The 12763-nt window shown below is 36.6% G+C and overlaps 1 protein-coding gene across 6 annotated transcripts in view; it reads right to left on the bottom strand.

Annotated features, from left to right (window-relative positions):
• The window catches only part of ST3GAL6 (ST3 beta-galactoside alpha-2,3-sialyltransferase 6), an 88372-nt gene that overhangs the window by 20334 nt on the left and 55275 nt on the right, over nucleotides 1–12763 (bottom strand). For all 6 annotated transcript variants that reach the window (XM_027867798.1, XM_027867825.1, XM_027867789.1 and 3 more), the window contains 2 exons: nucleotides 11578–11681; nucleotides 4346–4409 (listed from right to left, as the gene is read on the bottom strand). In XM_027867798.1, the coding sequence (XP_027723599.1) occupies nucleotides 4346–4409; nucleotides 11578–11681 (168 nt within the window). The remainder of the gene's footprint in view (nucleotides 1–4345; nucleotides 4410–11577; nucleotides 11682–12763) is intronic.

The following is a 12763-nucleotide window of genomic DNA, read 5'->3' as shown; positions in this document are numbered from 1 at the left end:
AAAGATGAACTGAAGTCTAAAGGACAGGGGAACACATTTTTCACTGCTTCAATGACATTAATGGTAAAAATAAAATATTAAATCATTTAAAATAAAATAACCAGAAAGATGGGCAGCTAACCTGAGAGGCTAATATTCTGTGTCCTCATCCTTTACTGAAGTTCTTGCATGTTCTTTCACACCTCTGGTATACTCTTTATTAGCAAGGTACAGGGACTGAGTGCTGGAGACACATCTTATCTACTCGACCCAGAAGGATAAGTCACAAAGTGGGGGGGTCCTTCCTTGCAACCCAGACTCTCCATTCCCTCCTCCTGAAGTGATCCCTGCCTATTATCCCCTGAAGTTTTAACCTCCTGCAAAACAAATTGAGAGAAATCATAGAAAAATATCTTCAAACCTTTGTTCAAAAGCCCACTTGAAAAATTTCCAGTCTCAGTCAAAAGATCCCCAACAAGACTTCTGCACTACCAGAGTAAGAATTTGGCTTTCTTCTATTCTCCTCTCAACTAGCTAAAAAAACACCTAGTATCCAGGATCCCCATCGATACCATGGTGCTTTGAGTGACTGTAATGGGCTCTGAACATCTGCGGTACAAGTCTGCTGCTACAAAAACTAGATTCCAATGAAAGTCAATTTTTTGTTCTTGTGTCAATGGAATGGTTCACATTCTACTTTTTTTTTTTAACCACAGAGGAACACCTCATTACATTAGCCTATCACTAAGAGTTTTTTCCCCCCTTTTTGCAACAAGCCCTTCTCTATGGTTTTTACTTCCACATTAAATCTGTGGTATAGCCATCTGGTTAGGATGCCAGATAAGCCCCTTGAGGGTAGGGGCTATATTTTATATCCCCATCCCCAGTATATGATATGGAACGTTATATGTGTAGTTCTTAATCAATATTTTTTGAACCAACGAATGGTATTCAACATGAGTTATCTCAGGGGTGGGGAACCTGTGGCCTTGAGGCCACATGTGGCCCTCGAAGTCCTCAAGTGTGGCCCTTTGACTAAATCTAGGGAAGTTCAAGTCAAAGGCCCACACTTGAGGACCTCGAGGGCCATATGTGGCCTCAAGGCCACAAGTTCCCAATTCCTGAGTTATCTCTTCTTGTAAAAATACCTTTTACTGGAAAATTCAAGAAGGCATCTACCCCTTTATCTTGCCTACTATACAGCATACTCAGAAATTAATGATATGAACTATAGACTGGAAGATATGTAGGGGAAGAAGAGGAGGTGTCTGGAATGAATTAAGATACTGAAAAGGGAGTAAAGCATGTTTCCTCATGGATGAAAAATGGAACCACTTACTAAGTACCTGGTATGTTCAAAGCTAACTATGCTAATGTATGCCAGGCTATGGGACTTGCCTAAGAAAGTCCTACTGAATATAATCCTAAACCTAAGAAGTTTTTAATGGTAAGTAACGAAGAAGACCAAGTCTAAACCTGTATTTATTTTATAGGACATACTAATGAGAGATTACTACTCCATCAGTAAATGAGCTAACTTCAAAGGGGACAAAGTTATTTGGGCTAGTAAAACTAGTGTTCGCCAAAAGACCACATATTTGAGTTGTAAATATTTGAGTAGCCCAACCAGAAAAAAGGACCATATGTTCATCTGTCATTTTCCACCACCTTTACCACCATCCCTGTCTTCGAATGCCTGTCACACATTTCTAGTGAAAGACCTAAAGTTTGTAAAGGTAACTCTGAAAAGAGAAATAAAAAGAAAATCCATTAAGAGTTATGACAAACAACAATGATAACAACTACAATTTGAACATGATTTGAGGTTAGCAAGAGAAATTTTTAAAAATCATGTTGTCAGTAAGAGGAATATTTTCAACATCTTTCTAGCTACTTCATACTCCTCTGAATGAACCAGATGGGAAATTCCTAAGTGACACTTGCATAAGAATTGGCAACTTTAAAATTCCCTCATCAATAGCTCCTTGGGTATTGACATCAAATTTAACATCTTCTAGATCATCAAGATTACTTTGTTGATGTCAAATAAATGTCCAAATGTGAAAGGGAGACAGCTGTAATATAATGGAAATAACAATAATAAGTGGGTGGGATAAGACTCCAATGGTGACTTTACTGCTAGGTCTATGATCTTAAGCAAGTTCAACTTTCTCACCTGAAAAATGGATTGGTAACCTTTAAGGTCCCTGCCAGGCTCACACCTATGATTTGGAGTTTACTTTTTGACAAACTCATTTGTTTCAGGTTTGGGGAGGCACATTTTCTGTAGCAGCTAAATTGGGGCAGTTAAGTTTCCTTCTGTTCCAAAGTCATGATCCCTCCCCCAAGCCCAATCACTTATCTCAGAGGAATGTGCCCCTGGATGCAAAAAAGAGAGATAGTATGGATAAAGCGAACCAAATCCATGCCTACGATAAAAAAATATATATTTACTATTATTGGTGAATGGATACCATTACTTTTGTATTCCAAAGATAGCAAATAATCTGACATATTACTGTAATCTGAATGACTGAACCTCAAATTAGTTTGTAAATAAATGTGACAGTGAAAGAACTAATTAGAACAAAAAGGGTATGCTAACACCATTTTGTCAGAGAAGACTGAGGCAACCAAAAGTGGAACAGAAACAAACGCCTTTCTTAAAATACCTGGGTAAAAAATACACTGACAATCAAACCCTTGGGCCAGGTTATACATAGTACTTCCTCATTTCTCACTTGCTTCTGGAGTAAACAGCTTTAAAAAGTGTCTTACTTCATTCAGTACACAAGAACCCTGTTCTTTTGGCGGAATACTCCGGCGACAACAGTCTAAAAAATTACTTAATTCATATTTAAAAAGAAGTTCTGATTCAATTCAATTTATGTAATGCTTCAAAATGGTTTACAGTAATACCCTTCTATAGAGTATCAGTTCTTGAAGCTATATTAAAAGCAAGCAAATACTATGTTTAACTTGTTTGTTGAATATGTTACAGTGCATATGATTACAGAACTGAGCATTTAATTATACTAGAAGTTACACAACTAAATATATAACACTAGAGGAAGAAAAGTAATGGAAAAAATTCATGTAAAACAACAGCAGTATTAATGAGTATTAAATTTTATGAAAGCTGTATTCAAATCTTTAAGAAAAACAATTTGCCATTTTTGGGGAGAAAAAATGTTTTCTTGCATTCCTCCAAATCAGGAACTTTTGTGAAAGAGACTGGGGAGACACTCTCAACAACGCCTAAGAAAATATTCTCTAAGCCTTCTCCTTAGTGACAGAAGGGAGAATATCAACTTTGAGTGCTGTTTAGCAAGCAGTCTAGACAAGCTGCTGGTGAAACACTGCAGTTAAAGAAAAACAGTTTTAAAGGGAATCGCTATAAAGATGCCTCTGTTTCAAGTGGCTTATCCTTAGTCAGCCTAGGACAAAATCTTAGGCCCAATAGCACAGGTATCCCAGAAGTTATCAACAGTAGCATGGGAGGGGGTGAGGGTGGGATAGACATACCATACATAGATACATAAATACATACATATGTGTGAGAGTGCATGCGCACCTAAGTAGGTATTAGACTATATATAAAAAGATTTTCCCATTCATCCTTTGTCCTATGTATTTGACAGGGCCAGGAGTGGGCAAAGTAGATATTGTAAGAAAAGCAGTTCCTCTGCTGGTGAAATGAAAATTAGTGTTCAGTATGCGGTGGTGGTGGTACTAGTACTACTACTACTACAACTACTATTATTACTACTACCACCACTACTACTACTACTATTGCTACAACTACAGCTACTACTACTACCACTGTTACCACTACTACTACAACTACTATTATTACTACTACCACTACTCCTATTCCTACTCCTACTCCTACCACTACTACCACTACTACTAAGCAGTTACCATGCAGTGTTTTACATGTTTTATCTCATTTGAAGCTCACAACAACCCTGGGAGACAGGTGTCATATTATTAGCCTTATTTTACAGAGAAAACTGAGTCTGACAGAGGTTAAGCAACTTACCTCAGGATCATACACTTAATAAATATTTGAGGCAGGATTCAAACTCAGGTCTTCCTTACTCCAAGTCTAGTGCTTTCTATATGATATCACTTACATACCTAGTTACAGTACATATCTATAGAATATCCCAAAAGTCTTAGTCTTAAAATCTTAAAATTGCACTAAGGCTTTGTATAATAACTGATCAAACCCAAACTCACCTAAAACTTCTAAATTAGGTTACTGTAGACATGAGTACTATCAGATATCAATAAGTACAATTAAAAATGTCATGTTATATCTTAGCTAAATCAATCAGACAGAAACGATAGATAATGGACTCACTTGTCAGACTCAGGGAACAGGTCACAACTCTGAAGTTTTGAGAGAGCAAGGTGGAAATGATGCACTTCAAAAAAGAAAAAAATGGGGCAAGAGTGAATAGGTTACAAATTTAAATACTGTTATTGTTTGTGCATCAAGATACTTTCTCCCTAGTATTTTCGCCTACTGTAGCTCACATAAGGTTTATTCTGCAGTGAGAAGGCAGTGAGCCAGTTTAGTCAGAATCAATCTCGCAAATGCTCTACATTAACCATGCTATTTGTAATACCCAATAAATTCATTCTTTCTAATTTTTATCTTGAGCAACAACACAAGTGATAAAGTCTGTTAACAATCTAGTTATTCTGATACAGTTCCTGTCCAAAAATAACAATCAATACTCATGGAGTTTTAGCTATTACCTCTAGGTATACTGACAAATTTTCTATTGATGTTAAAAGATATAAAGCCATCTATGCCTCATTGTAATATAATAAAATTAAACTCAGAAAAGGAATGAACCTTTAAGTCTTATTGCCTTTTTTTTGTATCCATTTTACTTCTTATGATCTTTGGTCATAAACTCTTCTCTTATCCACAGATCTGATGGGTAAATTTTTCCATGCTCCCCTAATTTGCTTATGGTATTACCCTTTATGGCTAAATCACATACCCATTTTGACCTTATCTTTGTATATGGTGTAAGATGTTGATCCATGCCTAGTTCATCTACCAAACTGCTATCCACTTTTTCCAGCTATTTTTGTCAAATGGCAAGTTCTTGCCCCAAATAAAGACTTGGATCTTTGGGTTTATCAAACACTAGATTACTATGGTCATTTATTACTGTGTATTGTGTACCTAATCTATTCCACTGATCCAACACTCTATTTCTTAACACCAGATTGTTTTTACTGCTTTGCAATATAGTCTGAAATCAGGTATGGCTAAGCTACCTTTCTTTACATTTTTTTCACTGATTCCCTTGATATTCTTGACCAGTCTTCTCAGGATGAAATCCAAGATAGCAACAGTTATATTTTTAACTTTTAAAAGTTCCAAATTGCTAATAATTAGAAAATTACAAATCAAAGCAACTCTGATGTTCCAACTCACTCCTATCAGATTGGTCACAAAGTTGACAAGTATGGAAAATGGCAAATGCTGAAGAGGTCATGGGAAAACAAGCACATTAATGCACTGTTGGTAGAGCTGTGAATTGGTACAGCCATTACGGAAATGATTTGGTACTAAACTGCGTACTCTTTGACTTGGCAATACCATTACTAGACCTATATACTAAAGAATTCTAAGAAGGAAAAAGTACTCATGTGTACAAAAATATTTAGAACAGCTATTCTTGTAGTGGCAAACTACTGGAAACTAAGGGAGTGATCATCAATTGAAGAATGGCTAAACAAAATCTGTATATGGATGTAACTGAATACTATTGTGATGTAAGAAATAATGAAAGGAATGGATTCAGGGAAACTAGGGAAGACTTGTATGAACTGAAGGCAGAGTACAGTGGACAGCACCAGGACAACAATCTATACAAAGGCAACAACAATGTCAATCATTCAGTCAATAGACATCTATTAAGCACCTACTATGTGCTGCCGGGCACTGTGCTAAACACAGGGGATACAAAAAAAGACTGGGGGTACAAAAGACAGCTCCTGTCTTCAAAGAGCTCACAGTCTAATGGAGGAGGCAAATAAATATGCATAGACAAGCTACATACTGGGCAAATAAGAAATAATTAACAGAGGGAAGGCAGTAGAATTTAGAAGGGTTGGGAGAGGATGGGATTTTAGATAGGACTTAAAGGAAGCCAGGGAAGGCAAAAGGTATAGAAGTGGAGGAGAACATTCTGAGGATGAAGGACAGCCAGAGAAAATGCGCTGAGTGGAGAGATGGCGTGTCTTATTCTAGGAACAGCAAGGAGGCCAGTATGTAGCAGACTAAAGAAGACGTGGTGGTAAGAAGTACCTGGAAAGGTAGAAGGTAGGAGGAATTATGAAGAGCTTTGATTTTGCTTTTGATCCTGGAAGGAAGCAATAGGAAACCACTGGGGAGGGTAACATGGCCCAACCTCTGCTTTAGGAAAAGCACTTTGGTGGCTGAATGGAGGATGGATTGGAGTGGGGAGAGACTTGAAGCAGGAAGACCCACCAACAGGCTATCATAATGGTCTAAGCATAAGTTGATGAGGGCCTGGACCAGGATAGAAGCAGTATCAGAGGAGAGAAGGGGACACATCAGACAGATGTTGCAAAGGGTAAAGTCTTCAGGCTTTGGCAACAGATTGGATATGGCGGGGTGAGAGTGAGGAATTGAGGATAACACCTAAGTTGTAGCCTGAGGGACTGGAAGGATGGTATTGACTTCAATAGTAATAGGGAAGTTAGGAGGGTGGAAGTCTTAGGCAGGGTTAGGGAACCTACGGCCTCAAGTGCAGCTCTCTGACTGAATTCAAACTTCACAGAACAAATCCCCTTAATAAAAGGATTTGTCCTGTAGAACTTAGACTCATTCAAAAGGCCACACACGAGGACCTAGAAGGCCACATGTGGCCTCAAGACCACAGGTTCCCCACCCCTGGTTAGGGGAAAAGTTAATAAGTTCACTTGTTACATATGGACAACTTTGAAAGACTTGAGAACTCTGATTAATGCAATGACCAATCATGATTCTAGGAAGCCAATGATGAAACATGCTACCCGTCTCCTCAAAGTGTAGATATGGACTCAGAGAACAGAATGAGACTTTTTTTGGGGGGGGGGGGGGACATGGGCAATTCAAGAATTTGTTTTACTTGTCTATGCTTATGTTACAAGAATTTTCTTTTTCTTCTTCTTTTTTCCCAACTGAAGCAGGTAGGAGAGTAGGGAAGAAGGGAGATAATTTTGTTGTTGTTAATTAAAAAAAATGAAATTATATTAAAAAAGAAATAAACCAAGTAGAAAAACCAGATGTGTTTTATTGTAAACACATATGAACTTCCTTTTTTAAAAGTGTGTTTCCTCCCACACGTACAAAAATATTTATAGCAGCTCTTTTTGTGGTGGCAAAGAATTAGAAATTGAGAGGATGCCCATCAATTGGGGAATAGCTGAACAAGCTGTGGTATATGAATGTAATGGAATACTATTGTGCTATAAGAAATGATGAACAGGTTGACTTCAGAAAAACCTGGAAAGACTTGTATGGTCTGATGCTGAGTGAAGTGAGCAGAACCAAGAGAACGTTGTACATAATAACAGCCACGTTGTATGATGACTAATATTGATAAACTTAACCCTTCCCAGCAATACAAGGATCTAAGACATCTCCAAAGGCCTCATGATGGAAAATGCTATCTACATCCAAAGAAAGAACTATGGAATTTGAATGCAGATCAAAGCATACTATTTGCTATTTTTTTTTCTCCTGTTGAGTTTTGTTTCCTCTTTTGGTGGTTCTTCTGATGGGTTCTAATTCTTACTTACAACATCACTAATGTGAAAATGTGTTTAATAGGAATGTATATGTATAGCCTATATCAGATTGCGTGCTGTCTTGGGGAGGGTGGTGGGGAGGAAGGGGGAAGAAAAATTTTAAACTCAAAAGCATATGGAAGTGATTGTTAATAAATCAAAATAAATTAATAAAAAAAAGGAAATGGCAAAAAAAGTGTTTCCTCCCTTCTATAATGTATGTGTGTGTGTGTGTGTGTGCGTGTGTGTGTGTGTGTGGGTGAGAGTATGGACACATACACACACATATATAACTACATATGTTATCTTCTTATTAGATTGGGAATCATTAGTTTTATATAAATGTATGCTACATTTAAGAGATATATACACACAATGTAGAATGTAAATAGTTGTGAAAATGCAATTTCTATGTTTTCCAAACACCTTAGTCATAATGAACTAACTATTTTGGCGGGGGGGTGGAGGAGAGGGAGTCAAAGAGGCATAACCATCTTGATTTTTCCTTATAGGTATAAACATTCCCAGGGTTTGTTATATATGGTTTTAATTTTTACCTAAAAGCATAATATTAACAGTATTACTTAACAGTATTAATAGTGTTTCTTCCTTATTGAATCTAACATGGTGGAATCAATGCTACCCTATATCTCTCTGTCCCCTTCTAGACTTCCTTTGCTCTCTCCTTTGTGTTTTTAATGGTTTCATTGATGTTCTTTTCTGCCTTTTCTATTTGTTTTGCATCATCACTACCCCCACTTTTCCCCAAAACTCTACCACTCTCAGAGAAAGGCCCTCACTTCTAAGTATAATTAAGCAAGACAAATTTGTGTCTGTATTGCTCCCACCTAAAAATATGTCTCACTGACACTATCACCTCCCTGCCAAGAGGGATGAATCATTCTTCCTCATAAGGCTTCTCTAGTCCTAATTCATCATTGCACTGATCAGAGTTCTCAATTCTTTCAAACTTGTTTTCCTTTATAACATTATAGTCACTGTACATTGTTCATTTGGTTGCTGATTCTTGGTATCCCAATGAAGGTTTTGGCCCTTTTCTTCCTGAAAAAGATCTCCAATCTTTATTTGGCTCTGTTCCTTGCTGTGGCCCTGACAGGCCCAACCAGGCATTAATTGTGGATTCTCAAGGAAGATTCCTGTGTTTATGCTGCCCAGGCACTGCCCTATCTCTTACTGCCACTCTGACACTGACTTCTATGGCACTGTGGCATCATTCTCCTCTTGTTTATCTCCAGTTCATGTCTACATTTTGTGAAGTTCTGGACTGGATAGGATCATGAGATTTTAGGGTTAGAGCTTGAAGAGGACTTTAGAGTTGTTTCACTCTGGTTTGTTTTTTTTTTTTTTAATCATTATTCCTTCTGGTACTTCTTTTAGAATTTTGCTAGGTTTCTCTAGCACCTTTCCTGTATAATCATAACCTTAAATACTTCCACATTTTTTAAACTGAGAAAAAAAATCTTATACTTCCTACTTTAAAAATCAGTGGACCAGTTGAAATTCACAGCATTATAGTAAGAAAAACAGAGGAGGAGAAGTACAGAAATTGAAATTCCAGTCACAGCTCTACCATCAACTAGATGACCTCTGGTTAGCTGTTTAACTTTTCTTTTTTTCTTCTTATTAGCAAAAACTCAATTTATTCAAGTGGGATAGCAAGAACAGTAGTTACAAAACATTCAACCTTTTCCCCCTCTCCCCCAAACCCTGGAGTACAATCTTCCACAAATATACTCAAGAGTGAAGGAGGACAGCGGGCATAAACTTCAAGAATAATGTACACTTTCAGAGAGCCCATATTGCCAAGTAAACACAACTCTTGACACGCAAAGCCTCGATGTCCTTGCTGTTTAACTTTTCTGGTCTATTTCCTTCATTTGTGAAAGGAGAGGATCCAAACAGATCATCTTTAAGAACCTTCCCATTTTTACAATTTTATGATTATATGACAGTGAAAATTTGGAATCACAAAACGTTTTTATGCAATTAAATGTTAAAAACTTGACTTCTCAGGAGATTGAATAACATTTCTGACTAGAATTAAATCCTTAGAAGGTCCTGTAATTCCTTTATTAAATGGAGAAGTATCACATCAATTAACATTCTTTGTATGTAATCAAGTCCTATTTCCAAAGTAGTTAAAATTGACTGAAATTAGTGAAAGCAAATTGTTAAACCTTCAGTGTGTGTATTTTTATGTTAGAAATAGGTGAGTATACAAATTTGGGTTTGATTTATTATTTTAATGACTGTCTAGACTTAATAAAGTGATCGAGAAAATGTCAATAATATAGATTACACTTAAAAGTAGGTTTTGTCAGAGATCCAATTAAGCCTACCCTTGGCTGAAATATGTGTTCCATATTTACACTACTGAGTTGCTTAGTAAACAGTTTTTCCATAGATGATAGAATAGTAAACTTCAGGGACACATGTCCAGCAAGTTCCAAATTAATTCCTGAAGTTTCCCAGAAGCTACTGAATATTCAAAGGCAGCTAGATATTGCAGTGGACAGAGCACCGGCTTAGGAGTCAGGAGGACTTGAGTTCAAATCTGATGTCAGACACTAGCTGTGTGACCCAGGGCAAGTCACCTAACCCCCACTGCCTCTGTTTTTTGTTTTTTTTTTTTCCTCTGTAAAATGAGTTGGAGAAGGAAAAGCAAAACCACTCCAGCATCTTTGCCAAGAAAACCCCAAACGGGGTCAAGGAGAGTTGGATACAATTGAAACAACTCAACAACAACAAACTGAATCATCAGAAGTGCATTAGACACCTTGATGTCCTAGAGGAGAGGATAATTTGATTGACATCATTTAACAAGTGTCATAACTTTCATATTATACATCATTTGAACAAGGGTTATCATTCTAATCTTGTAGCTGAATAAAAATAAATTGCCTAAACTCATAAGTGACAGAGTGGCCAAACGACGATATAAAAAACAAAAGCTTCCACTCTAAACCTGACCTTTCAGCCTCTTATTTCATACCACCCTCCTAGAGTAATGGCAACACTTCCCGTACAGCTGCCTCTCCTGTCGACCTGGAGCAGTCGCAGTAACAGTAATGCTGGTGGGGGGTCAGGGGCAGCTGTTCTCTGATTTTTCCTTAGTGCTTTAAGGTTTGACAACCACCTCATGTACATAATCTCATGGTTCTCACAACAGTCGTATGAACAATTACTACAATTACTATTATCCCCATTCTCCAGAGGAGGAAACTAAGGCTTGGTGGGAATTGCCAAGGATCACGCTATCAGTAAATATAGGAGTTAGGATTTGAATCTAGATTTTCTTAATTTCACATCCAGTGTTCTTTCCACTAAATGCCATGCTGATACCTCTGAAAACAAATATGCCCAAATCTTCTCTGACACATGAGAAGATTGGTGCTGTTCAATTGTTTTAGTTGTGTCTGTTCTTTGTGACCCCATTTGGGGTTTTCTTGGTAAAGATACTAGAGTGGTTTGCTATTTCCTTCTCTGGATCATTTTACGGATGAGGACACCGAGGCAAACAGGGTTAAGTGACTTGCCCAGGGTCACACAGCTAGTAAGTATCTGAGGCCAGACTGAACTCATAAAGACAAGTCTTCTTTACTCTAGGCCCAGCGCTGTATCCAATGTGCTACCTTGAAGATAAAAATATGCTTAACAGAGAAGATAAATAATCTATAAGTTAGATATCATTTAAATACAGTTTTCATAAACCACTCTACTTTAATAAAACTGAATAAGAAGAGGATTACTGACCTGATTTCTTTACCCCATAGGGTAGTGCAATCTTATCACTTTCATGAAGAGTAGATATTGTTTTTAAATGACTTGCACACATGAAAGGATATATTCCTTGAAAACTGAGGAAGTAAAAAAAAGTTTGATTTTATTAAATACTATAACAGCTTAATAAAGTCACCTTATAATATCTACATTGTATTACTTTGCTGTGCTTGAGTCAACAAGTCAAATCATTTCTTAAGTTCTTACTATGGGTCAGGCAACTTCGGCTTAGTATAGTTTTAAGCTATTAAAGCTTAATATTTTAAGGCTTTAATATTAAAAGTTAATTTTAGATATGCAATTAATATGATAGTGAAAATTATTACTATCAATTATTATCAATAATAAAATATTACAGATTTGATATAATATTAAAGTATTAAAATTAAAGTTTTTATTAAAGAATTAATAGTTTTAAACTGCATTAAGACTTTTGGGACAACCTGTATATAAACTTTATTATATTTTGTACAAATGTCTGCATACATATGCAAATATATACACATATATGCATGTATACACACATTTAAGCTATGAGGTTAGATGATTCCTGCCAAATCAAAGAGGATTAGTGCTAGGAATAATATATGCAACCAGTCAAAGAAATTATGACTATGATTCACATAGAATGAGTTCAGACCATGATATTGTTATAATAAAGGTTAAAATATCAAATTAAAAGGAAGGATAAAGATTATAGCATATGGCCCACGGTTAGACCCTCTCCAACATGGTGTATTCCAACAAGTTATTGACGATGAATTATGGGTAAATAAAAATATATTGATGTGGATTATCAATTTTTTTTATGGAGGTTTAGTGGATATAAAGCAACTAGCACAGTAAGGAGGTCAAAAGAGCCCAGAAATCGTATTCTTACAAAACAGAAAAACCATGGCAGTCAAGTACAACAGATGTGGATTAAAAACTCAACTGCAAAATGTTACAGATGAGAAAGGTTAGAAGCAGCATTGTCTAAAAATAGTGAGAAGGACTGAAAGGGGAATCATTCAAAGAAAATCTGATATGAGATCAAATTAAGCCATATCATACCAAGAATATTAAAGATGGAATGAGGAGAATAAGCAAAAAGCAGAACAGCTCTGATATAATTTTTCTAACAAACTATTAGCTTTACTAGTTAGAGCAAAACTATAAC

Source organism: Vombatus ursinus, unplaced genomic scaffold, assembly GCF_900497805.2.
Source record: "Vombatus ursinus unplaced genomic scaffold, bare-nosed wombat genome assembly UNPS02001419.1, whole genome shotgun sequence".
Classification (NCBI taxonomy): Eukaryota; Metazoa; Chordata; class Mammalia; order Diprotodontia; family Vombatidae; genus Vombatus; species Vombatus ursinus.
The sequence above is the reverse complement of the archived record's forward strand: the minus strand, read 5'-3'. Positions and strand labels throughout refer to the sequence as shown.